Source organism: Nestor notabilis, unplaced genomic scaffold (assembly GCF_000696875.1).
Source record: "Nestor notabilis isolate BGI_N333 unplaced genomic scaffold, ASM69687v1 scaffold2141, whole genome shotgun sequence".
Lineage (NCBI taxonomy): Eukaryota > Metazoa > Chordata > Aves > Psittaciformes > Psittacidae > Nestor > Nestor notabilis.
In genome coordinates this window covers 1-24,394 of record NW_009914021.1, presented here as the reverse complement: position 1 = coordinate 24,394, position 24,394 = coordinate 1, and the positions used below count along the sequence as shown (strand labels likewise).

Genomic DNA, 24,394 nt, shown 5'->3' with positions numbered 1-24,394 from the left:
CTATTAAGATTATATTAATATAAATATATATCTATTATATATATATGTGGTATCTAAAATGTGGGTCCCCACAGTGAACTGTAGTATATCTAATGATAAGAAGTACATCTGAAATAACCAAGAGAAGGAAGGAACTAAGGCACGGAGAAAACAAAATCTGTTTGCTACAAGACAGGTTTGTGGCAGATTTGGCAATAAGAATTCTATCCCCTGGCTCTTGACTATACTGTGCTGTCAGCCTTTGAGTAGGCATTAGGCCTTCAAAATCTTCAGTGAAGACGCCTGCTTTACATACCAGTGTGATTAAAAGATTTACATGAATTTAGATAAGGCATTACTGACAGAGGAAGGAACAAAGGCTGGGAACTTAACTTCATATTTATGATGATATTTAAACTGCATCTGATACTGGGAAGTTTCAGCTTTATGTGTAGTTTCTATTCTGCCTGTGTCTGTGGAAACTGGTGTCTCTTGTTTGTTGTCTGTTTCCTCTTCCATTTGCTCTGTGATGTTTGTGTGGATGATATGACCCTTCTGGTCAAACATGATTGCTCATGGGTTTTTCCTGGTTTTGGTGAGCACCTGCACCACCTCCTCCTTTTTATTTCCCCTTCATGATTTTTGATTTTGTGTGTGTGTGGTGTATTGGTGTCTGATGCTTTCTGCTTCTGACTGGGAAGGCTGCCACTGGTATTTAGTGTTGTCAATGATGAATTTATTTTTATCTACAACTTAAGTGCTATTTTGGAGGCACCTGGTTTCCTGTTTAGGATCATGGTAGAAATCCCGCTCTCTGTAAATGAGTACAGAGGCTGCATTCGAGTTGAATGTTGCTGGATTTTTGAAGACTAAGGAACTTAGATCCCCATATAGCTGAGTTCAGTAAGTGCTATGGATCCCTCCTATTTTTCAACAGCACTTTTTTGAGATGTTCCTCATTTGATCAAGTTTATCAGAAGAGCCTTTCTCTTCCAAGAATTTGCCATCTACCCATGTCACTGCAGTGCTTGTGTTGCCTTCTGGTTTTTGTTGTGCCCTCTGCAGTATCTAGGGCTATGTGGAGAGGATATGCCTTGTTTTCATCTTTACCAGAAGTTGTCTTAAGGAAACCAATTTTTCAGTGATTGCATTCCAGTCTTTTGTGGGTTTTATTTTTTTTTTATTAGTCTTCGGTATTAGAGACTCAGTTGTTGAGTTTTTAGCTCTACTTATATATTTGCTTTAGTAGTCATGTTGTTTCTATTGGGATTACTTAGTTAAGACTCCATGGCAGGGTCTGTCTTCTAATTGTGTTTTTTACCTGCAGTGGTCAATAGGGAAGCATTCATTAAAAGTTCTGTACATGTAACACATTTGTGGATATCTGGTCTGAGACGAATATTGCCTGTAAAGGCGTGGGGACTTCTTAGCCACTAGAAACATGCTGTCAATTGGAAAGAGTTTTTCCATCTGTTAACTAGCAAAACCTGAACATGATCATCTAAATGCGTCTTCCAGGTCTCTGAATAATCACTGCTCATTTTGTTTATGGGTGAAGCTTACCTTCTTCACATCAAATTCACTTCTTCATGCTTTAGATTCAGAATGTGATTTGAAACACAAAAATCGCACAGCCTTTTCTGGGAAGGGGGTAGTTCTGGTTCGCTTGTCAAGCATGTTCTTTAATAAATCAAAGTGGGAAGCTGTCTTACTGTTGTTTTAGGTAGCATTGCAGCTTTGACAGTGAGCTAATGCATAGATGGCTTGTTTGTCTTTTGGGAGTGGGTTTTGTCATTTGTGTTGACTTGCAAAATCTTACCTTTTTATTTATTTTCTTGGTGATGGTATTGGTATATTTAAATAATCTGTGTGCATTGCCCTTAGTATTAACCTGTTCCTAGCTCTCTCTACCTCCTGTGTCCCACATCTCTTGAAAAGGGAAGTCCTTTACATATTGTTATCACTTGGAGTCACTGCTTTTCTCTTTTTGTTTGATGTTTGTGATCACTGAAACATCCCTGATTGTCTCTGAGAACAAGAAGTTTCCAAGTGATCTTTATTTCTTTAATAGAATTGTGTAACATTATAATGGATTCTGTTTTCCACGTGCTTCTTTCTTTCACTGAACAGCAATGGATTACTTGAAGAAAATGTTTTTCTATTGTTTTGCTTTCAGTTTAAAATAAATTTAATTATGGTAGCTTGGCACAGAGTGGGAGGAAAAGCAATTCCAGGTAGAGGGTGTTATATGTTCTTATCTATTTTGTTTGGTTTTTGTTTTTTTTAGTTGAAGGGGATGAAAAAGCTTGTGATCCCTCCCAAAGTTACAATGTTACTTGGTACTTAAGATATTCTGATTGCTACAATGAAGTCTTCAACTTTGGGGTAAGAATTCTGCGGAAAAACGTGGTTTATGTTTTCATAGTCTGTGTGGTCTTGATGGCCTTTATCCTATTAAATTCTGTTCAAGAGTGCCTGTAGAGGGAAGTTACGGTCCTTTCAAGGTCTTGCAGCTGCCTGCTGATAGAAACCATTTGATATATTGGATGCTAACCTAAGTTCTATTCTATGTTTGGCAGGATGAACAGGCAGAGTACTATTTTGGGGCCACATCTGAAGAGCATCCGGGTTGGTCAGGATACTATGCCACGGCTTCACTCCTCTTTCCAAATTGCTCTGAGCTCTTCAGGCCTCAGGTATGAGTGGAAACTTCACAGTTTGCTCTGATCTCTATCCAACATAGAGAAGGTGGTAGTTCCCATTAGATGTGTTAGCATCCTATGTAAGTATCACTGTAGTTTGGGAGGTACTTGTTTTTATCTATTTATGAAAACCAGACTGCAGAGATGATTTCTTATTTTTGCTTTATTCCTGGCTTGCTATTCAACATCTGGCCCACCATGTCAGGGAGAAATAAACCACTGTAAAGTTCAGTGGTTCTTTTTTTTGTGGTTCTGTGTTCTGGATTTGTTTCCCTTATAGAAGGCTACTGCTGGTTGAGTAGATAGAAGTGTGAATCTCTGGCAGCAGAGTGAAGCTCCCACTAAATTTGGGTCGATGAAGGACTAGCATTTTTTGCTTATAATAATGGAAATGAACGAGTGTTGAGAAATGGGTTACTTAAACATTGATAACAGGTTAAAAATGAAAAATAAGTAGTGCTAAGCCATGTTTGAAACAAATCAAGTGTGGAAGAGAGAAAACAATACAAAACAGCATAAGGAAGTAATGAGCAAACATAAGCTCTACACCAGCTGCACATCACCTGGCCAAGCTGTGTGATCATACTAATTACAATAAGAGTATAACACACTGTCTTTCTTTAATGCTCTACTTAAGAATTCAAGGCAAATTGTACAGTGTTGCATCTGTATTCAGCCATTCCTGATTTAAACAGAATTATGGATAGAGAATACTGGGAAATGTCTCATAACTGTTGAACCTAGTGTTGTTTGTTTGCCTTTTTTTTTTTTTTTGGAGAGATGCCTAAAGGTGACTTGAAAAGGGTTTTTAATTGCTTGCATGATTCTAAATCCATTTATATGTGAAGGTGGTTTGAAAGGCTTTTAAAAAATATCTGTATGCTGCCTGCTTTTTATGCTCAATAATATGAGAACTTCTACTTGGTGTAAAAAAGAGATCTCGTGGGTTCAGCTGTGTAATGTGAAGTTGGGCATCTTAACTGAATGTCCAGGTTGGTGAAACAGGGGTCTTCAAAGTCTTTAGCCAATAGGCATCCACTCATCTAGGGACTTTTTTTGCACAGACTAGGCAGAAATCTCCAGATCTTGTTTCTTTGTAGACTTCATCTAGTAATGGAGATACCCAACAGATTTGTATTTGGAAAATAAAATTAACTTCACTACTGTGCTGTCTGTGGGTCTGGTTCTAAAAATAGGCACCTGTTGTCTGAGGAGAGGAAAAGCAGCTCTCAAGTGACAGAATATTAATCTAAGTATTCCAGACTCCCTCCACAAATGGACAGTTGTTGATTTAATAAAACAAAAGCTCTTTAATACAACTGTTCAGAGACTCCTTCCTTATAATCAAGTTTACTGGAAGCTGTTCTGGTAATGTCATGTTAATGTAAAGTGGCTGTAAGTGCTCTAACTTCCTTATCTTCTGCAGATTTTCTACAGAGAATTTGTTCACCCAGAGCCTCTCTCACCTGAGAAACAAGAGGTAAGTTTTGCTTTTTTTTCCTTCTAATGAGTGAGTGTAGGCATGGAAGAGAGAGTTTTGGCATATTGATTTATCAATTTTTCTGTTTTTCTTGAAGGGCTTAAAAGATAAGAAGGAGAGTGGAGGAAATCACACAATGGTGGCAGATAAAACTGTATGTATACTGAATATAAACCTGTCTCCTAATCCAGCAGTCTTCATTTGTTGTGTTTTGTGTGGTGGGATTTTTTGTTTGCTTTTTCCTGTCTGTGTGTGTTTGTTTATATTTCTATGTTCAAGAAATTACTGGTAGCATTTGCAGGGATGCTGCATTTCTGGTTTTTTTTTGTTTTGTTTTGTTTTGGTTGGTTGGTTTTTTTTGTTGTTTGTTTTGTTTTTTTTGGTGGGTTTTTCTTTTTTTGATACCTGGAATTCTTATAGCTTGAAACTAGGAAGCACTGTGTGGAAAAACAGAAAACAGAGTAACTGCTGCTTCTACATGTGAAATACAGAACTTGTACCATTCAAACTGATGGCATAAATGAAAAAAAATTTCTTTTTTCATAGTAGCTTAAAGTAATTATTGATATGATCTGTTTTAAATGGTGGCTAATGCTTAGGGATTACATTCGGTCTCATTTTTAATCAGTCTGTTAAAACATTGTACCTAAAAAGTTGAGTGATTACTTTTGATTTTTAAATCTGTTAGTATTTTTATTATGTATTATATTCAAGCCTTAACCAGGAATGATTGTCAGAGTAGTCAAACTGAATGTCCTGTATGCCAACAAGGAAAATATATGTAACTCCCTGTGTACTTACAGGGCCATGTACCTTAAAGCTAACACATAAATAGCTGTGTGTGCAATTGTGAAATCAGGAGGTGGGGATATTTTAAAGGCAAAATTGGTGTATGAAAAATATATCCATTTTCTTTTAAGTTTACTGGGTTTTTTTTAACTTTTAATTTCAGTCAATATCAGCATAAGCTTTTTTTTTTTTTTTTTTTTAATACATTAAATTCTGTTTGCTTAAGGTCTTGTAGACAGGAGGTTTCTTAAAAGAATTGCATGCTCCTAATACAGAAATTCTCTTGGGGAGGCTGTTGTAAAAGGAGTCTTTGTGGTACCTCCGCAGTAGTCATGTGAGTGGCATACATGTAGACAGTCTTAGTTTTTAACCTTAAACTCTTGGTGAATGTAGCAGTTTCTGAAATGGCTAGAATGTCTTCATTGTGGAATTAAGCTTTGTATGCTGGAGCTTAAATGAATCTGGTTTGTTTTATGGTGCAAATATTTATTTGGGCAAGCTTCCCCTGTTTGTTCTTTGGCAGGCTTTGAATCTTAGAGGTGTGAGAGCTGTTGCAGGGCCAGTAGTAGTTTCCACACAAAATGACTACTGTGGCAATTTTTTTTTACTTCTCATCTACCTCTTCTATCTTACGCTGTAAAATTCAGCCTTCATCAGGGAACTGACTTACATGTAGTTGTGCTGTTGCCAAATAATTGATTTCAGGAGGAAAGAAGCGTCTCTCTGACAGTCCTAACATTTCTAGGCTGAAAAACAAGGAATAGGATGCCTTGCTGTATTCTTTGGAGCTTTTGCAATACCTTTGAGATGACTTTTACCAGTATGCCAGTATTATATTTGCAAATAAGACCTGATCACCTCCCAGGTCTTTGAGGATTCTTCTGGATTCTAGCAACTAAATTTTTGAGAATTATGCCTAATAAATAGGTTTAAAATTTACATACCAAATACATATTAAAAAGTTTTAGGCCTGGGAAGAGATGAACTTTGTTTTTACATGGAAGATACCAAAGATGGTAAGGGGCTTTGGAGCTCAGATCTTTTTTCATCGATCCTCCAGGTCAAAGGAGAGAGGGCCTTGAAATGGCTAGTTGAATCCAGTAGGTAACAAAACAGTTAAGAGGGGTGGTGCTGTCCTATGGGACTTCCTTTGGGAAGCCAGGTCTACTGGGTGCTGTTGGCGGCTGCCTGACAAAAAAGAGGAGCATCTTTGGTCTGAGACTTGCCAGGCTAGTGAAAGTGGCTTTAAACTAGATACGGGGGAGTAGGACCAATCCATCCCAACCCTACCAGTTGGATGCCAGCAACTACAATTAATGCTTGGAGTGATGCAGAGCTGCTCCAGCCAATGAGTCTGCCTTACTCAGAGCTTGGCTCAGGTGTCTCTACACAACTGCACATAGTATAGGGAATAAACATGAGGAATTAGAGATGTGTGTGCACCTACAGAGCCAGGGTATCATTAGCATCAGGGAAATATAGTGGGATGGTTTCTATGGCTGGAGTGTTGAAATGGAAGGTTTGAGGCTTTTTAGGAAAGACAGGCCAGGCAGATGGGGAAGGAGGTACAGGTCTTTCTATCAGTGACCAGCTGGAGTGTATGGAACTCTGCCTGGGGATGGATGATGAGCCAACCAAAAGGCTCATCAAGATTAAAGGGAGGTTGGTGACAGAGGATGTTGCTATGGGGGTCTGCTACAGGCCACCCGATCAGGAGGACTGTGTGGATGAAGCCCTCTATAAGCAGATAGGAGCAGCTGTTCAGTCTGGAGAAGAGAAGGCTGCATGAAGACCTCATGGCAGCCTTCTAATATCTGAAGGGGATTTACAAGGATGACAGAGAGGGACTATTCATCAGGGACTGTAGTGATAGGACAAGGGGTGATGGCTTCAGAGTTAAACAGGGGAGATTTAGGTTTGATACAAGGAAGAAATTGTTTACTGTGAGAGTGGTGGTGCACTGGAACTGGCTGTCCAAGGAAGCTGTAAATGCTTCATCCCTGGAAGTGTTCAAACCCAGGTTGGACAGGGCCTTGAGCAACGCCGTCTAGTGTAAGGTGTCCCTGGCCAGGGCAAGTGTGTTGGAACCAGATGATGTTAAGGTCCTTTCCAACCTGAACCGTTCTATGATATCACACATGTATGGTGAGTCTACTTCTGTGTTTTCCTGACTATGCACTATCTACATGTAGACATTTTATTTTCAGGCAATGAATGCTGTTATCAAAACTTGGCGAGATGGGCCTTATATATTTATTGTGCAAATTGGAACTACAACTGCAAAGTATTCTACTAACAGAAATAAAAAAGTGGAGAAGACAACACCTTCCTCACATCAAAATATGCCCTTTACAAGTAAGATAGCTATTTATACAGTAAGCTACAAATACAGTGCCTCTTTTTTTAATGTATACCAGTTTGAGGGTATTCTAAGGTACTTTTACTATCTACTTTATGGTTCAATTTTATAAGACACTATCCTTGACTTTGCATTGATGTAAGTATTGCTTACTACAACTCTCATCATAAGAGAATAGGTGATTGTTAGTCCCTTAAAGATCCTAAGGCTGTCTGTTTAGTTCAAGGATGGAAGTAAAGAAGAATCCTAAGCAGCTCAATTTTGAAGCTTGGTGGTGTATATCAAAAATGTGCAGACCAACCCAGTGATTTATAAGTCATACAAAGATCTTAGTTGTCACCTTGAAATTACAGTATATCTTAACAGTGCATTGATAATCTATCCAGACTTTAAAGAAATTTGGAAATCCCCTTAAAAAGTTAACTTCCATGTGTTTCTGAGCTTTCCTGTTACACATGAATCTTCGGCACAAATTACTTTTTAAGTACTGCCATGAGTTACTTGGTAATGGAGCGTGTCATTTTAATTGCATTCTTTTTAGCTGAGTGTGTTATGAGTCTTAACTTTCTTTGATTAAAGTGCAAGTTAGATTTAAAAGCTGTGTGAAAATTTGGAACTTCTTTGTGCTTGAGTAAAAATCAGTTAAGTATTTTATCCTGGCTTCCTCCTTTTAGTTTTTGTAATTTGGCTATTGAATTGTCTTTTGACAGTGACAGTAGAACTGAAGGGGCCATATGAGTACCTCTCACTTGCAGATTATCCTCTGATGATTGTAAGTAAAACAGCTTTCCTTTGACCTATTAAGTTCTCAGTTGATTTGAATCTCAGTTAAATATTCTCCTTATACTACTTTAGGAAACACAAAGCCAGTGTCTCAGAAGAAATAATTTAGCAGTGGCTTTTGTTTTGTATTTTGTTTATTTTGTTTGGGGTTTTTTTTGTTTGGGGCTTTTTTTGTGGTGTGATGGGTTGGTTTGGTGGTTTGGTTTTTTTTTTAATGTTTTACACTAAATACAGCATAGGGAAAATAGACATAGATTTCAGATGTTTGCATATGCCACTAATGTTGTTCTTCTCTGGATTGTTTTGCTTGATGCCTGTCAACTTGTAGGTCCAGAAGTTATCAGTATCAGTAGCTCTAAACTGAGTAGTCTTACTGACTGTTTTTTTCCTTATTTCATGTCTTAGAAAACTTGCTATTCTGTGCTTCTGCTTACAGCTACCTTTTCATTTGTCGCTGCTTTCTTTGTTCTTTTACAGCTTAATCTTCCTTCTTCTACCCCCATGAGGAGGTCTTTAATACTGCCTAACAGTGAAAGCATAACTGAGCTACAAAGAACTAATCCCCTTTTTATTCAAAGGACTTGTTGACTTCCTTGCTAGTTGCTTCTGTGGAGGAGGCTAAGAAAATAAAAGAACTTAAATATTTATGTAGTGCTATTGATCCCCAGCTGAAGTCTGTCTACGAGTAAGGTCTCCAGCCTGATGGTATTGGCAAGAGTGGCCTGTAAATAAGAGGGCCTGACTGCTTTTCTGAAATGTATGTTTTACTTCCTGTAGAAGTAAAAAGCCTCCAGCAGCATTGTTGACATGTAATTCACTAGTGTGAATATTGTCACATGGCAGGCCCAGAGAAAGGTCTCTGTCTAAATATTTCTGTAGTGTAGCATCTCAATGTGAACTAGCATACTCAGGTCCTTATCGCGGAAGACTATGATTATTATTAGTGTCCTATACTTTGGCTGAGAACTTTCTGATATTCATTTAATGTCTTGCTCCTTACCTCTCAATCTCAGTGTCCTTTTTGAAAACCTACCTTGTTCTAGGATGGTGCTGTCATTTAGAAAATTCAGAACTATTGTTAAACTTACTATTCGCTGTAGGAAACATACCCTGAAAGTTCTTCTGGAGCAACTAACACTGGACTGGAAAAAAAAAACAATTGCAAAATTAATACCTGAGTTTTTTTTTCAATTCCAGATTTTTTGTTGACCTAAAAGTTGATCAACAAGTCTCAGAAGTTAATTTTCAGCAAACTCAGAAATTGTCCAGTTACTTGAACAGAGAGGTTACAACCATCAGTTGCTTATCTCTCTTCTGTGGAATGTAAAGGTGACTTGTAAGCTTATTTGCAGAGCACCTTAAATGTAGGATGAAGTTTGTAGTAGAAAAATATGTGAGAAGGAACAGCGTTTCTAGTACTTGATGATTTGCCTGCACTCTTATCTGAGTTTTTGAAAGCTAGAAGCACTTGATGCCTTCCCGAGAAAAATTGTCTGTGAATAAATATGCTGTTCTTCAAGAGAGAAATTGCTCAGAAATTCAGTTACTCTGATTCTCTGTTGGCAGTGGGATATTAGACTGTCACTGTAAAGAATCCAGAGAAGACAAATGAAGCGATGCTTGTTTCTAGTCACCTTTGTATATAGAACCACTATACTCAGGGATAAAATAGAGCTGTCTTACAGCTGTGGAATGGAAACAAGGAAGTGATTTTTCTGGGTCTGAGACTTCTATTTCTTGTTTCTTTTTGTGTATTAGTTTTTCATGGTGATGTGTATTGTGTACGTATTCTTTGGGGTTCTATGGCTTGCGTGGTCAGCCTGCTACTGGCGGGATCTCCTGAGGATACAGTTCTGGATCGGTGCTGTTATATTCCTGGGAATGCTGGAGAAAGCAGTGTTCTATGCAGAGTTCCAGAATATCCGCTACACAGGAGAATCTGGTAGGTAGCAATTGCAGCTTGCAGTTTAATTGCTGGGGCATAGCACTATTGGCTTATACTAAATTGGGGTGACAGACTCATGTAATTACTTGAGGAAGGCAATTGGAGCTTCTGCATTTTTTATGTATTTATATATTGTAGATATGGTGATGTGTGTACTTCTAAAATGCTGTTGCTTCCTCTGGCTCCTCAATGTACTGTTTACTTTTAATGAAATGGTAGATTCTGAAGAGTATTCACTGTAGTGCTGGCTTGAAGTTTATAAGAGGACTTCCTAAGTGTGGCTTGTAATTAACTTCTGACAACTGGTATTGGCTTTGGAAAGAGACTTCTGAAACTCTTTGGTCAATATGACAGCAGATGACTTTTTGTATTCAGCCCATAGACTGATAATCCATCTTAAGCAATTCCCTCCACGTAAAACTTTGGGATTCTGGTTTTGAGTTTTTGGGATGGATGCGTATAAATGAAACTCTGCAAGTTAAACTTCATTATGACTTTTGTTAATTGGCCGCACCCATGGCAGAGGAGGTTTTGTTGGTTGACTCGTCTGTGAGATCATCCAAGCTGATCTTACGGATAAACATTTTTATGGATCGCTCTTCATTTTCTATGGATGTAAAACAGAAATTATATTTTAATAACCTAGCTTCCTCCTCTTCGCTTTTGGTAGTTCAAGGAGCAGTAATACTGGCAGAACTGCTTTCTGCAGTGAAGCGCTCATTGGCTCGAACTCTGGTCATCATAGTCAGCCTGGGATATGGGATAGTCAAGTGAGTAGTTCTGTTACAGGTTTGTTGTGTTCTATTAAAAGGCTTTTCACTGCTGGGTTTTAATAACTTAGAGCAGTAATCATCTCTCTGTACTTTGCTACTTAAAAGGTAGATGCTTTAGTTAAGGTGCTGCAAAGGTTTAGACTTATTCACTAGTCAACAGAGGCGTACAATTCCGTATGGTGATTACACTTACCACCCCCTGCTGTCTACCATTGTTGGGTACTACCATTCTGAGTCACTGTTGAGATACTACACTGACAGGAATGGGAGCTTTATACACCTTCCTTCTGGGCAAGGAGGAGCTTCTAGAAATGCGGGAGGTCCAAGAATCACTGACAGGGGAGTGGATCTGCTTTAGGAGGCTTCTGCTGCCAAGACTGCTGCTCATCTGTCTCCAGCTGTATTCAATAGTAAAACAACTTGCTGTGTGGTAGTGGAAGCTTCTAGAAAGTGTGGGTGTGCTAAGGTAACTAGTGAAGAAGTGGGATGAGTCTTCTTGAAATGATGGTAAAAAGCTGAACAGGTTAACTAAGAAACAGGACTGTTAGCAGTCTATTCCTTAGTCACATCATACCGTAAGACAAAATAAAAGTAAGCTTCAGGCACCATAATAAAATTACTTCTGGATCTACAGTGGCTTATTGCAAAGACCTTTTACTCACATGCTTCATGCCTTATGTTAGACTCAAGTTGATGTGCCTTCACTTTTTCCCCCTCACTTGATCTAAATTTCACTTTGTTTTCCTGCAGGCCTCGCCTTGGAGTTACTCTTCACAAAGTAGTTATGGCTGGAGCCCTTTATCTATTATTTTCTGGCATGGAAGGTGTTCTCAGAGTCACAGGGGTCAGTAATAACTGTTTGAATTTTCCCATATGCCACATATGTTTACTGGGTCTGTTTAGTTACATGATAAGGGAGGATCCCAGGGCTTTGCTGAAAGAGGGGAACAGAGACAATGAAGTGGTTAAACTCAGATAATGTGGATATGAATTATTGATAATTATTTGATGTTTTCTCTATTTATCAGGATGTAATTCTGTGTATTTTGAAATAATTCTAATGGTTTTCTGATTAGTCAGGTTTCAGACACTATATTCTGCCAGGACCTTTGTGTCTAATACTTGGGATTATGTAGGACTAGTTGCAGACTCAGCCTGGGTCACCTGGCCATGAGTCTGAAAAAAAACCAAACCAACAACCACCACCACTCCAGTTTTGGAGGCTGTACCTGGGGAAGTGCATGTGGGGGGTGCAGCTACTTGCTTCATTAAGAAGTGCATCTCAGGATGTAGATTTCTGTTGTTCTATTATTTGGTATTTTGGGATAAGGTATTTAACATGTCATATATTTGGTACTTTTTCAGTTTTTCTATGACACTGTGGCTCTGATAGCAAACTTGGCCCTGTCCATGATTGATGCCTGTATTATTTTGTGGATATCCTTTTATAAACTGCAGAATGCTACAAGCTTATTCACAGCTAATTATTTCTGTCTTAACACTTAAAAGGAATAAAAGGCAATTTGCTTGTTTCAGTTGGGACTTCGCTAGCTTTTGATGTACACAAAACCACAATTTTTGCCACTTTCAGTCAAACTTGTGCTTGCTAGTGGAGCATTCAGTTCATCCATGGATAGTGTAAAAGATTTAATTACTACCTCTCTAACAAGCTGATGGCTATTTTTCTGTAATGGAAGTGGCCAGAGCACATCATTGCAGCAATCGCCTCAGCAGGGGCTCCTTTTAAGGGTGCTAGATTGACTTAATCTGGAAAACTACTTCTTGCCTTGCTGGTACAAAACTGAGAACTGACAATGTGCTATTGTCAGTTCCCCTCTGTACATTGGGCTAAACTCTTGGTTCAAACCCTCTGCCTCTGTAGTAAAACTCAGAAGCGTTGTGGTGGAGTACTTGTGGTTTCTCATAAAATAGCCTGACCCCTCTCACTTCTTCTGTACCTTGTTTCCTTTTCAGTTTGTTCTTATTGGCTCTCTCTTTGTCTCTAGGCCCAGAATGATCTTGCCTCCTTGGCTTTTATTCCCCTGGCTTTCCTAGATACTGCCTTGTGCTGGTGGATATCCTTCACTATTTTACTTGGTGGGGTGTTTTTTCTTTCAGATTTATGTTTTTTGGGAGTCTTTTTGGCTGAACTATTTTTTCTTTTTTTTTTTTTTTTTTTTTTTTTTTTTTTTTTTTTAGTCGTCTTCAAGTAGTTCTTTCTACTTTTGGTAAAGCTAACAGAACCTCTGAATTGAGTGTTCAGTGTTCAGGTAAGCTCTGCTACAGCCAGTGCAAGGAAAACTAGGTAACCAGTAGATATTTGTGTTAGAGCAGGTCCTGAACATAGACTAGTTACGTCTGTGAGTTATCAGTCTCTGATTATTGAAGTATGAAATCAGTTTGTTCTAGTGTAGCACTGTAATGTAGCCTTTGGAGAACAGACTCAGTTTATATTTTGGGGAGAAGGTTACTTAGCAACATCAAACATAAAATTTTTTTCTGTAAAATTTGAACTCATCTTAAAGTAGGTGATAAAATGGGGCAGTGTTAACTTTTTGTTTTCTTGACATATTACATCCAAACAACCATAATCTTGTGTGACTTTAGTGACTGCTGTCAAATGCTGAACTCAAAGCCATGTGTAGCAAAATCCCTATACATCGTATTTAGTGCAAGTCAGTCACACCACTATTTAAAATAGGAATAGCTTGTTGCCAAGCCATGGCAACCTCAATTCTTTCCTACCATGGTGTCTTTCCTAAGCACTTCTTTTGTCACTATGGAAATAAAATTGTGGGCAAAAGGGTGAAGGCATTTGTATGCACTAACTGGATTTTATCTCACTTCTAGTTCAGACTTGATTTTCCATTTATCTGACACTTTCCTGGAAGAATGAGCCATAGTCCAAAATAGGTGCTTGGATACCATCTTCATGTGACACGTTCTAGGTGTAGATGACTAAATAGCATGAAAGGGATGGATCCTGCTCATTAGTACCTTTGCCATAGAATGAATTTTTCTCCTATGGAGTCTGGTCTACCTCTTTGGAGGGCCAAGTGTGCAGGTGGGATTGCTGTTTATCATAAGATCTGTGTACTCATAAGTCTGTGACCAGCTTGTCCCTTCAGAGGCTTTCCTTGACTTTCCATACATATTCATCAGCTTAACTCAAACAATGAAACTGCTCAAACTTAGAAGGAATGTGGTGAAACTCTCTTTGTATCGGCACTTCACCAACACACTCATCTTGGCAGTAGCAGGTAAGCAGAAAATTTATGTTAATCAAATAAGAGCACTTGCCATTTCCCTATATGATTTGATGACTAAAACAGATTTTTGTGTTTCATGACATTTCTGTAAATACAATCAAAATAGTTGGTATTTCTACCACTTGACCCATGTCTAATAGAGGGTCTATACCAAGTGTTATGTTGATACTTCAGAGGCAGTGGTTTATTAGTCCTGATGTTAATAAGATCAGTAGTTCTGTGTAGCTCCTCTAATGGAGCACTGTCATCTCTCTTAATGCTGCTGGGGGCAAAGGATTATTATCCTATGCTGTTAACTTCACAGAGGTAGTTTTGCTAAAATCACAGTATCACTGAGTACTATGGGATTTTTAAAATATGTTGAAGACCAGACAGATGAAAATCAGAGTGATTTTTGGGAAAAACAGTATTCATAATATTGTGACATAATGCCCTCTGTATTCTGGAAGAGTACAGATTCAGATTCTCTTTCCATTTGTAGTAGTGATGAACTGAACTTCAAGATTAAATCTGTTGGTGCTTCCAGGTGCTCAGCTCCTCATCTGTTTGGAAACACTATCTATACAATGAGCAGAAAACTTCTAAGGATTGTGCTTTTTTACTTAAATAAAAAAGCATTCCTTTTGATCAACAGCTCTGATAAATTCTTTTCAGCATCTGTTTCTTAGTCATCATAGAACACCTTAGTGGAGGGAAGTCTTATTTCAGTCTGTGGTGAGAGTATAGTTTGAGCATTGGAACTTTTGTGGGTCAAGATCTGAATGCAGATCTGATGGTTCATTTACTTCACGATATGCTTTATTTGTCAGCTGATAATGAAACCATGGTTTCAAGGCTAAATGAAATAATATAAGAATGGTGAGTAGGGATGAGGAGTTGGCTAAATACTTCATACTTAGTTTATGCCTTGATTCTCTGAAGAACCAAGAGAAAAATATACTGGTCTATGCCTAAATTACCATGTAAGGTCAGTGCAATAAATCAATCTATTGTTGTCCAGAGCTAATAAACCGGATTCCAAGGATACTCTATTTAGGTCTTTGCCCTATGTTTAGGAAGCAGTCCTGTTAGTAGTATATGTGGATTAGCATATTTTGTAGTAATAAGCAGCTTGCTTGTTTTAATATTGCAGCGTCTATTGTCTTTATCATCTGGACCACCATGAAGTTCAGGCTGGTGGACTGTCAGTCGGTGAGTTTGTACTGAATGCTTTCTGCAATTGTTGCCTTTTGATAAATTTACATTTGGCAGCATAAGAGGTGAGATTTGGCATTCTGGAATAGATTTTTCTGTGGATTATGTCTAGAGTAATTTATCACATGGCAAAATTCTCACCGTTGTGGGTGGTGAGCCCCTTTGTCAGATACCTACAGTTCACCTTTTTAGAGCTGAGGATATGGAGCCTCTTTCTTCACAACTTTTTCTGTTTGTGCTGCTGTTTTTCCTGACAGGACTGGCAGGAGCTATGGGTGGATGATGCCATCTGGCGTTTATTGTTTTCAATGATCCTTTTTGTCATCATGATTCTCTGGAGACCATCTGCTAACAACCAAAGGTTCAGCTTTTCTTAACCTCTGAAAATACTGGGTTTTCTGGGAATGAGTGTTTATCCAAAGTACTACTGGTGGGTGATTTTAGTTGCTGTATACTGATCCATAAGTATACCAAGAAGTGTGTGTAGGGGCTTGAGGTAAAATAAGCATAGGAAGGCACTCATAAATATTCAATCTGTTCCTGGTGGGGAATTTAATTAAAGAAGTGACTGAAACTTTTCATTATGTAGTTTAGCATAGGTCTTAAAAGCTATGAACTATAAGGGTAATCAAGTCATGTGAATGTTGGGGTAATGAATCTCTTGGGTGGCCAGAGATACTGTTCTAAGGTAACTTATTCTTTCCCTCATAAAGGTTTGCTTTCTCACCCCTGTCTGAAGAGGAGGATGATGATGAGCAGAAAGAGCCAATGTTAAAGGAAAGCTTTGGTAGGGGCATTTTTGTTTTTCCACTGAATTACAGTGTTGAAAACACACTTCTGTGGAGGGAGGTCTCTGTTCGCTTACAAATTCACCACTACTGTGAAAGTAGAGTCGATGCCTCCCTGTTGCCATTGATATATTCAGTTGTAGAAGAACTGTTGGCTTTGTTTCGTGTTTATATTGCCTGTTTAATTCTGGATTTCTCAGATGACACTGAACACACTGCTGCTGTTGTGGTTGCTTTACCATGTGCACTGGACTTTGTTTTATTAAATATGTTGAGTCATAGGTTTGGGTCCTCTCAGGATGACAAGGATCTCTCAGATATTGTTGCTAGGCTGTGGTTCAGTTTGCAGTTCTCTTGAAATCCAGTTTAAGGATTTTCATTTATTAACTGTTCTCTGAACTCTACGATCTTCTTAATTTTCCATGTTAGGGCGTGCTAAAGGAACATCCAGTGTAAACATACACATGAATATGTTTACATATTCATGGAATTACATATAAGTGAAAGAGTCCTGCTCTATAACCCTGGATTGCATCTTTCTCTCTACTCACCCCCCTCATACTATAAAACCCTCTCTCTTCCCTGCCTCCCATCTCCCAGCTATGGCTATAGTAACACTACTGTTTATAAGTTATGTAAAAGGTAGGGTGACATATCTACTGCTGCTGTCTGTCCACCGGTCAGTTCTGCTGGAGACTGCACAGCCACCCTGGGCAACTGTGTCTTTGAGTTCTGTGCTGCTGATGTGTGGCTTAAATAAGAGGACTAGAAATACTAGAAGTTGATTTTTTTTCCTACATAAAATTGCAAAATTTGGATTTGAAGAAATATTCTGAATCAACACTTACAGTCTATGAAGCATTATAGGTCAGTTAAGCCATCTTTTTTTCCTTCTTTTGTCTTCAGAGGGAATGAAAATGAGAAGTACAAAGCAAGAACCAAATGGGAATGTAAAAGCAAATAAAGCTGTGAGTATGCCCTCCACCTCCAAGGATGTAGATCAACTTCTGTCTTGTTCGGTTGCCTCCCAGTAGTAGCTCACAAATAGGCAAAGTTTTCAGCCTGTAAGTGTGAATTTCCAACTTCAGAGTTGGAGTGAGTCAAAGTTTCATATGGTCACAATACTTGTGAAAAGAAAGTAAATAGAGGGTTTTTGTCTTGATTTCCTGAAAGTACAATGACAGCTTTAGAATTCAGTCTGTTCTTTAGGAATGTTTGCACAATCCAGTATAGATGGAACTGCATTCTACTGTGTTCTGATAATGAGTAATACAGCATTTTAACAAGTTTGTCAGGAGAAGAGGGAGGCTGAGCCATGTTTTAAATAAATGCCTTCTAATTTTGAGATCTGTGATTCATTACTCAAATCGGGTGATGCGTATATTATTATGTAGCTACCTAAATAGTTTGGGTGGAACATTTTTAATATATCTGCATTTTTTCCTGTGTGGCTTACAAGCAGAGGTTTTGGTTTGGGTTCAAACTGAAACAGGGGAAGTCCAAGTTAGATATAAGGAAGAAGTTCTTTACTGTGAGGGTGGGGAAGCACTGGCACAGGCTGCCCAAAGAAGTGTTAAATGCTCCATCCCTGTCAGTGTTCAAGGCCAGGTTGGATGGAGTCTTGAGTGACATGGTTTAGTGTGAGGCGTCCCTGCCCACGGCTGGGAGGGTTGGAACTAGATGATCTTAAAGTCCTTTCCAGACCAAACCATTCTATGATTCTGTGTTCAGCTAAGAGATAGAAAATATGTCTCCAGAATCTTTTAATGGAATTCATACATAAATTTAAAAGTTGAAAGAACCTGAATTCATTTTAATAGCAGTAATATCTCTGTTATTAACAATGTTTTTACTTAAAGGTTGGTTGCAACTGTATACTATTTATCTAGGGATAACATGCAAATTGAAACAAGCGTGCTTGTGTGGTGTAGTATTCATCAGGTAGACATGAGAAATCCTCACAGTATAGTTTAACCTTTGCAAAATCTAACTTGTGCTTTTTATAATAATTTTTCATCTAGAACTTCTTCTAAAGATAATGTTCTTCTGTGAGAGACTAAACTAGATTATGTAAATAACCAAGGTGTCTTGAGGGCTTGCTTTTTTTAATCACCATTAGAATATTACAGAGTTGACAGTTAAGTCCTTGGTGGTGTGTGTTATTTTTGAGGGGGTTTTTTTGGGTTGTAGGTGGGTTTGGTTTTTTTGTGTGTGTTTGTTTTTTGGGGTTTTTTTATGTATTTTGTTTTGGTTTTTTGGTTGTTGGTTTTTTTTTTTGAGGGAATGTGTTTACTGTAATCAGAAATCAAGTTAAAAGTATGTTTGAGGTTCTTTGTATGTGTGGTTATTTTTGTTGTTTGTTTCATTTGTTTAACTGACATCAGAAATACATTAGTTTTCAAGTAGGCTGAGAAGAAAAAGGCTTGCATGTGACAGCTTTTTGGGAAAACTGACTTTCGTTTTCTATTTAATTTCTCTTCTTGTAGCAGGAGGATGACCTGAAGTGGGTAGAGGAGAATGTTCCTTCGTCAGTGACAGATGTGTGAGTATTTTTGTAGTCACAATAAAATCAAGTTCCTTGCACACAGTAACACAAATCCATTACAACGTGTTGTAACTTGTGTGCTGCGCTTACATAAGCAGATACCAAGTTCAGCCTGGAATTGGCCTCTGACTTCTTAGCATGCTTCTGTTTGGCTTTATGCAGCCTGTCAGACCTAGCGCTGATGCCGCTTGAACACATGCAGACCACCGTCTTGAATTGTGAAACCACAGACTGATTTGTTTACACTTCACTGAAGTTAAAACTAAGTAAATAAGTCCAGAAAACAAAGAACAAACCCTCTCTCTCTGCTTAGTGCTCTGAAAAGTCCTTTGAGTATTTTGCTGAATGGAAACCACTGAATAACGTTTCTTAGTTCTCAACTTTACTTGGAACATCTGTTGATTAATTTTTATGCTTCTGGCGACAGGCACTCCATATCTATTCTGCTTTTAATAACTTTTACATCTTAAAAATGTCTGTCTGTGTCTAAATTTTTCATACCAAAGCAGAATTTCACAGATTAATTATGTTAACAGATCTGAACAGGTAATTCTGGCAAAGGCTGTGGATTTAAATACACAACTCTGCTTGAAGTTAAAGACAAGAAATAAAATAGCAGCTTCAAGAGGATGAAAAAGTGTATTTTCTCAATTGAATTAGTTTTTCCCAGTTCTGTACTTACTTTTTTGTTTTTGTTTTTTTTTTTAAGAATGGTAAGATTCCCTAAGAAAAGCAGCACTAGACTGGTATAATCTAGGAAACGGCACTTTGATGTAGCCTGCTGCAGGGTTTTGTGTTCCTGGAAGTATTATCAGGGCTGTGAAGAGATGAGATCCCAGCAGATGGGAGGTCTATTGTGGTTGAAAAGGCTGTGGTACCAGTGTAACTTGTTTGATTTCTAGGATGTCTTTTTACAGTATAGTCCCATATTGTAAATATCTTCACTGTAGTTCAGCAGTGTTTCTGTACAAATGATGTGACTTATTTCATGGCAACTTGGAAATTGTTCAGTAGGTAATGAGAAGCTTAGGAAAAAAACCCCCAAACTGAAGGTCATTGAGGGTACTTCTTAGGCTCTTCCTCTTTTGTGTGTCTTCTCTAATTTGTCTGTTTAATTGGAAGGTCTAGCTTCATTATTGTTCTCCCATGCTTTAAAAAGCTTACGGTGCAACATAAGGCTGAAAACAGTTGCCAGTAACATGCTCACAGTAGGTGCTCTAATTCACTTGACTATTTCTTTTTTTTTTCCTCCCTACTGCAGCGCTCTTCCAGCTCTTCTGGATTCAGATGAGGTCAGTAAACAAATCTCCAGTTCAAATTAGTCTTCTGACATGCCAAAGGAGTCATGAGTCAGCTGTTAAGGACTTGGCTTATTAGAACTGGACTCTGATCTTGCCAGTGCAGCAGTAAGATACAGCAGGGGGTGGGGGGCAGGATAATGGGAATAGTGATACCACTTCTTATAATACATTCTGAAGGAAGTGATTCATCTGCTGTGTAAGTCGGACTCCTGACTTAAAATGCATATGAGTGTGCATTTGTTGTGAATGTAAATCATTCAATATTATTTCTGAATAATGTAAACCTATTGGGATAAATGACAACACTGTGTATTTTATTTTCCAGGAAAGAATGATTACACACTTTGAAAGGTCCAAAATGGAATGAAGGAGTAGCTTATTGCTATTGGAAGTGGAGATGCCTCTTTTAAAGATGCTTGGTGGAGCAAGTGCATCCTGCTGATTTGTTTCTTGATCTCAGCCATGGAAGTTTGATGCTTTATTGTCATGAGGGCATCTTGCTGTGGAAGAAGTTCACAAGGACATTATAAACCTTTTGGAAATTTGAATTTACAAAGTTGCTGCAAGTTTGGATTTTTAAGCAATTTAAATGTGTACTATTCCAGCACCTTCTGTAACTTTTTTCAAATATTTAATCTGTGAAACTAAAATTCCTAATGTCTGCTTGAGGAGTTTATATTTAAGTGTTACTGCCTGTACCTTTTCGGGGGGAGGGTTGGGACAGATAGAAATAAGCACTGAAGAAACAACAGACCCATTTTCTGGTAGATAATGGCTTACTGCTGTTGTATGTCATGTGTCCAACACAAATAAGAGGTTTTTAGAAAGAAGCTCCTGTTAATGAAGAAAATTAAGATGCCAGAAAGGAAATATTTGGAAAAGTTACAGTGATACGAGTTTTTAACAAAAGCAAGTGCAATTTTATTCATAACACTGTGTAAGAAAGATTTTTCTATTTTAAATGCCATTGACCTATAGGTAACAGCTGCATAAAGCTAACACTTGCTGTTGTGGCACATCTCATTGCCGGCAATGTGGTGGATGCCTGGAAAAATGATTTGCCCCTACATTCTATGTGTTGCATGGTTTCATTTAAAAAAAAAAAAAAAAGGCAACAAACAAAAAAACATCACCAAACCCACTCCTGCAGTGCTTAACAACTGCTTGACTACGCATGTTAAGCAGATACTGACTAGGCGTTGTCAGCAGAACTCTTCTGTCTGTGCATGTAACATCTCCCACCACGTCAGCACTCTACTATGAGAAGATGGCATTGCTTTCTTGAGGGTGCAAGCACTGCTCACCTTACTTGAAAGAGGCTTTAATGGGAGTCCACAGTGCTGGGTTAGTTCTGTTCCCAGTGTCTGTTTAGAATTGCCTCCCATGTAAGTGATTTGATGATGGGCTTTCCCATCCCAATTGGCCCCTGTGGCCAAGAGGTACTCTGAGATCACTGTGTTTCAAAGTTGCAGATTTCTATTCTATATAAGTGCTTTTTTGTTTTTCCTTTTCAAATGAAAAAGAGCTTTTGGACAATGTTCTGTTTTTATTCTATGCTTGGCTGTAGAGGCTTTTCTTGCAATGACTTACTCATGGAAACCCATTGTGGACTGTATGCCAGAAGCTCTAGTTTGGGTTTGTAACCTTTACAACTGGTAATTACCAGGCAAGCAGCAGCACAGCTGGGCTTGTAGGGAGCTGATGAGGCTGCTGCTGGATCGGCATAGGGACTCAGCTTTTCTGGTTCTTCACTCATAGCTGTGTCAGCAGAAGTGAACACATGCCTGTACTTCATTCATTCCACTGTAAGGTTTGGTAGCTTAGTTCTAATTCCATCTTGATCAGCATTTTATGCTGAACCATGGCACTTTACAGTAGAGTAGCTGAGGCACAAGAGCATAGTATCTTCTGCTAGCTGAGGGCAGTAAACCCTCAGCAGACTGGCAAAGAAATAAAGCTGTGGCTAACACCTCAGTCTGACCCTGCCAGAGTTGCTGGAGCTCTTCTGCCATCCCCTGTAGGCCACGGGTAGAATCTTGAATTAGAAAACACTTCTAATTTGCTATGCTTAATTGATACAGATGAAAAAAAGTTACCTCCATGTCCTTTTGGGGAGAGGAAATTTTGTGAAATAAAGCTACACAAAACTCGCTATTTAATGTTTTTCTATTATTATTTTTATTTTCTTCAAGTCCTATTGTTTTGGGTTGTTTGGGTTTTTTTTGAGACAAATAGGGAAAAATGTTCCCTACTGGAAGCACAACAGAAGTTTGTATGTACTATTTAATAAAAGCCAGGCAAAGAGTAGAAAGGCTTACATTGTGTCCTTCCACTTACTTTACTATGTGTTCTCTTATAGGAGAAAGTGTTAACATCTTCACAAAGCTCCCTCACTTTACGTCTTTATTGCATATTTATAATGCAGTTATTCCCAATAACTGTCCTTTTTCTTTTTAAGCTTGACAATAGAGTAGAAGTCTGTCATTTGAAAAGCCAATATAGATGGGACAAATTACATACTTGTGAGCAAAAGTGAAAGATCTAAACAGCGTTCCTAATTCCATGTATAGTGTAATAATGTAAATAGTAGCAATGTGGTGCTTTCAACCTATGACAACAGTGGTCTTTGGCAGTGTTCTGCCTTCTACCCTTCCATTCCTGTAGTAACTTCTACCAATGTCCTGAACTCCCCAGGGGCTTGTTGCTCCCTTAGTTAGCTGTTCTTGTTCTGCTCATTCGGCAGAGTTTCTGTATCCTTAGAAGGTGCATTTGCTTTTTAGCACACAGCAGGTGTGTGCTGTGGCTTTCTTCTCCGCAGTCTTACAAAGAACTTGCCTCAGAGCCCAGGTCCCACAACATTGTGCAGGCTATAGCACAACTACCACCACAATTATGATTGTGGACAAGATGGCTAAAGCAGTGAGTGAGGAGCAAAGGGTATGTGTGTATGTAAGGGAGTTGCAGCAACATGGTCTCTTCCCTGACAACTTGTTCAGATGTGTTGGTTGTAGTGAGGAGATCTTTGCCTGTCCTGGTGGCTGGCTTTGCTCCTGAAGGTGTGTGAACTTCATGGCTTGTCAGGAAAGCATCAGCAAGCTGTCTTGCTAGAATGTGTGAAACCAGGAATCCTGCAGGATTGTTAACTTTAATTACGTGGATAGGGCAGACTTTACTCGAATTTATACCCATTCTTTCAAAATAGGTATTGTAACTTTAAAACAAATCATACCAACTACTCTGAAGACTTGGTGAGGAGGAGGGAGAAAACACAGCCACACTTAAGCCTGAGATCTGCAGTTTTCAGTGCCTAAGAATGGTGTGTAGAAGCTGAATTTTCCTCAAGAAATTTGGCTGCTGACTTCAGGTATTTTGAACAACCTGTTTCTAATTGAGATAATGCTCTATGTGCAAGGAAAAACCATGTCTGCCAGGAGTTCAAATACAGAGCAAGCTTTTTAGATTTCCTGTGCCTGATTAGTTCTCCGTGTGGATTTGTTTGTAAATTTGCAAGAAGTAGCTGTGATTTTACTGATGCAATTGTTACAGCATGGGCATGCCATGCAGAAACTGAAAACAAATAGTGAAGATGGTGGTGTTGACCAGCTTTTCGTTAGGGTGACAAGATGATCATGCTGGGAGCTTGGTAGGAGGGACTGAGTAGTAAGAGATCACATGGCATAGTAAAGAAAGGCTTGATAGGCACGGTGTGAGTCAGGATCACAAGACCTGGGGTAAAGAAGGATGTTTGTTTTACTCTACAGATGTAGGAGTGTATGAGTTTGTGGGCTTTTTTTATCCTCCTGTTCACTTTGTATGGCATTTTATGTTGTATGCTAAAGTATGCTACTTTTTAAAACCTCAAGGGGCCAATGCCTTGCACATAATTTACACTCTGGTAAAACTGGATTATAGCCGTTTGCATCATTATTACCTGGTGATACTGAAACTTGCATTTCCTCTTGCTAAATTGGTGCTATGTCCCTCTTTCTTCCATAGGAATCCTAGGTCAAGGAGACCAGATCTAAGCCATAACTCCTTTGGCAATTTGCAGTTCTGGTATCTGCGAAGGAGATGTGACTTTGCACGGTTTCCTGCTTTGGGAAGGTTTCATTCCTGAGCAGGAAAGACGTTGAATGCAACAGTACCACGCTTGTTCTCCCACTCCCGTCCTCCATCTCCCAGCACAGAATGTCCTCACTCCTTGTTTTCTACAACAGTGGTCTCCTGGAGAAGATGCTCGGAGAACTTAGCGCCATGTTCATTTTTAGGTTGGTTTAGTTAGTTTAGTTTTTAGCTCAGTGGTGGTGAATGCCGTGGGAGGACAAAATGAAGGTCCTGCAGCCTGTCACCTCTATCAAGGTTATTTACACCAGGACGGGAACAGTCCCCTCGGGGACCGGGAGCGCTCTGCCCGCGGCGTTTATGGTTACTGCTCAAGCAGGAGCTGGAGCGGGCCGCCGGGGGGGCCTCCGCGGTGCGGGGCGCAG

The 24,394-nt window shown here is 38.9% G+C and overlaps 1 protein-coding gene across 1 annotated transcript; it reads left to right on the top strand.

The window, feature by feature from the left end:
* Positions 1–847: 847 nt before the first annotated feature.
* TMEM87A (transmembrane protein 87A) lies at positions 848–20,578 on the top strand (the record flags this gene model as incomplete). Its single annotated transcript, XM_010023452.1, has 19 exons — positions 848–930; positions 2,267–2,364; positions 2,559–2,675; positions 4,108–4,161; positions 4,259–4,315; positions 7,158–7,305; positions 8,020–8,081; positions 9,851–10,034; positions 10,708–10,807; positions 11,561–11,654; positions 12,817–12,885; positions 13,962–14,070; positions 15,212–15,270; positions 15,531–15,634; positions 15,987–16,060; positions 16,968–17,029; positions 18,548–18,603; positions 19,868–19,898; positions 20,233–20,578. Coding segments are annotated over 19 exons (1,603 nt in total), but the record flags the coding sequence as incomplete, so codon positions are not given.
* Positions 20,579–24,394: the final 3,816 nt, after the last annotated feature.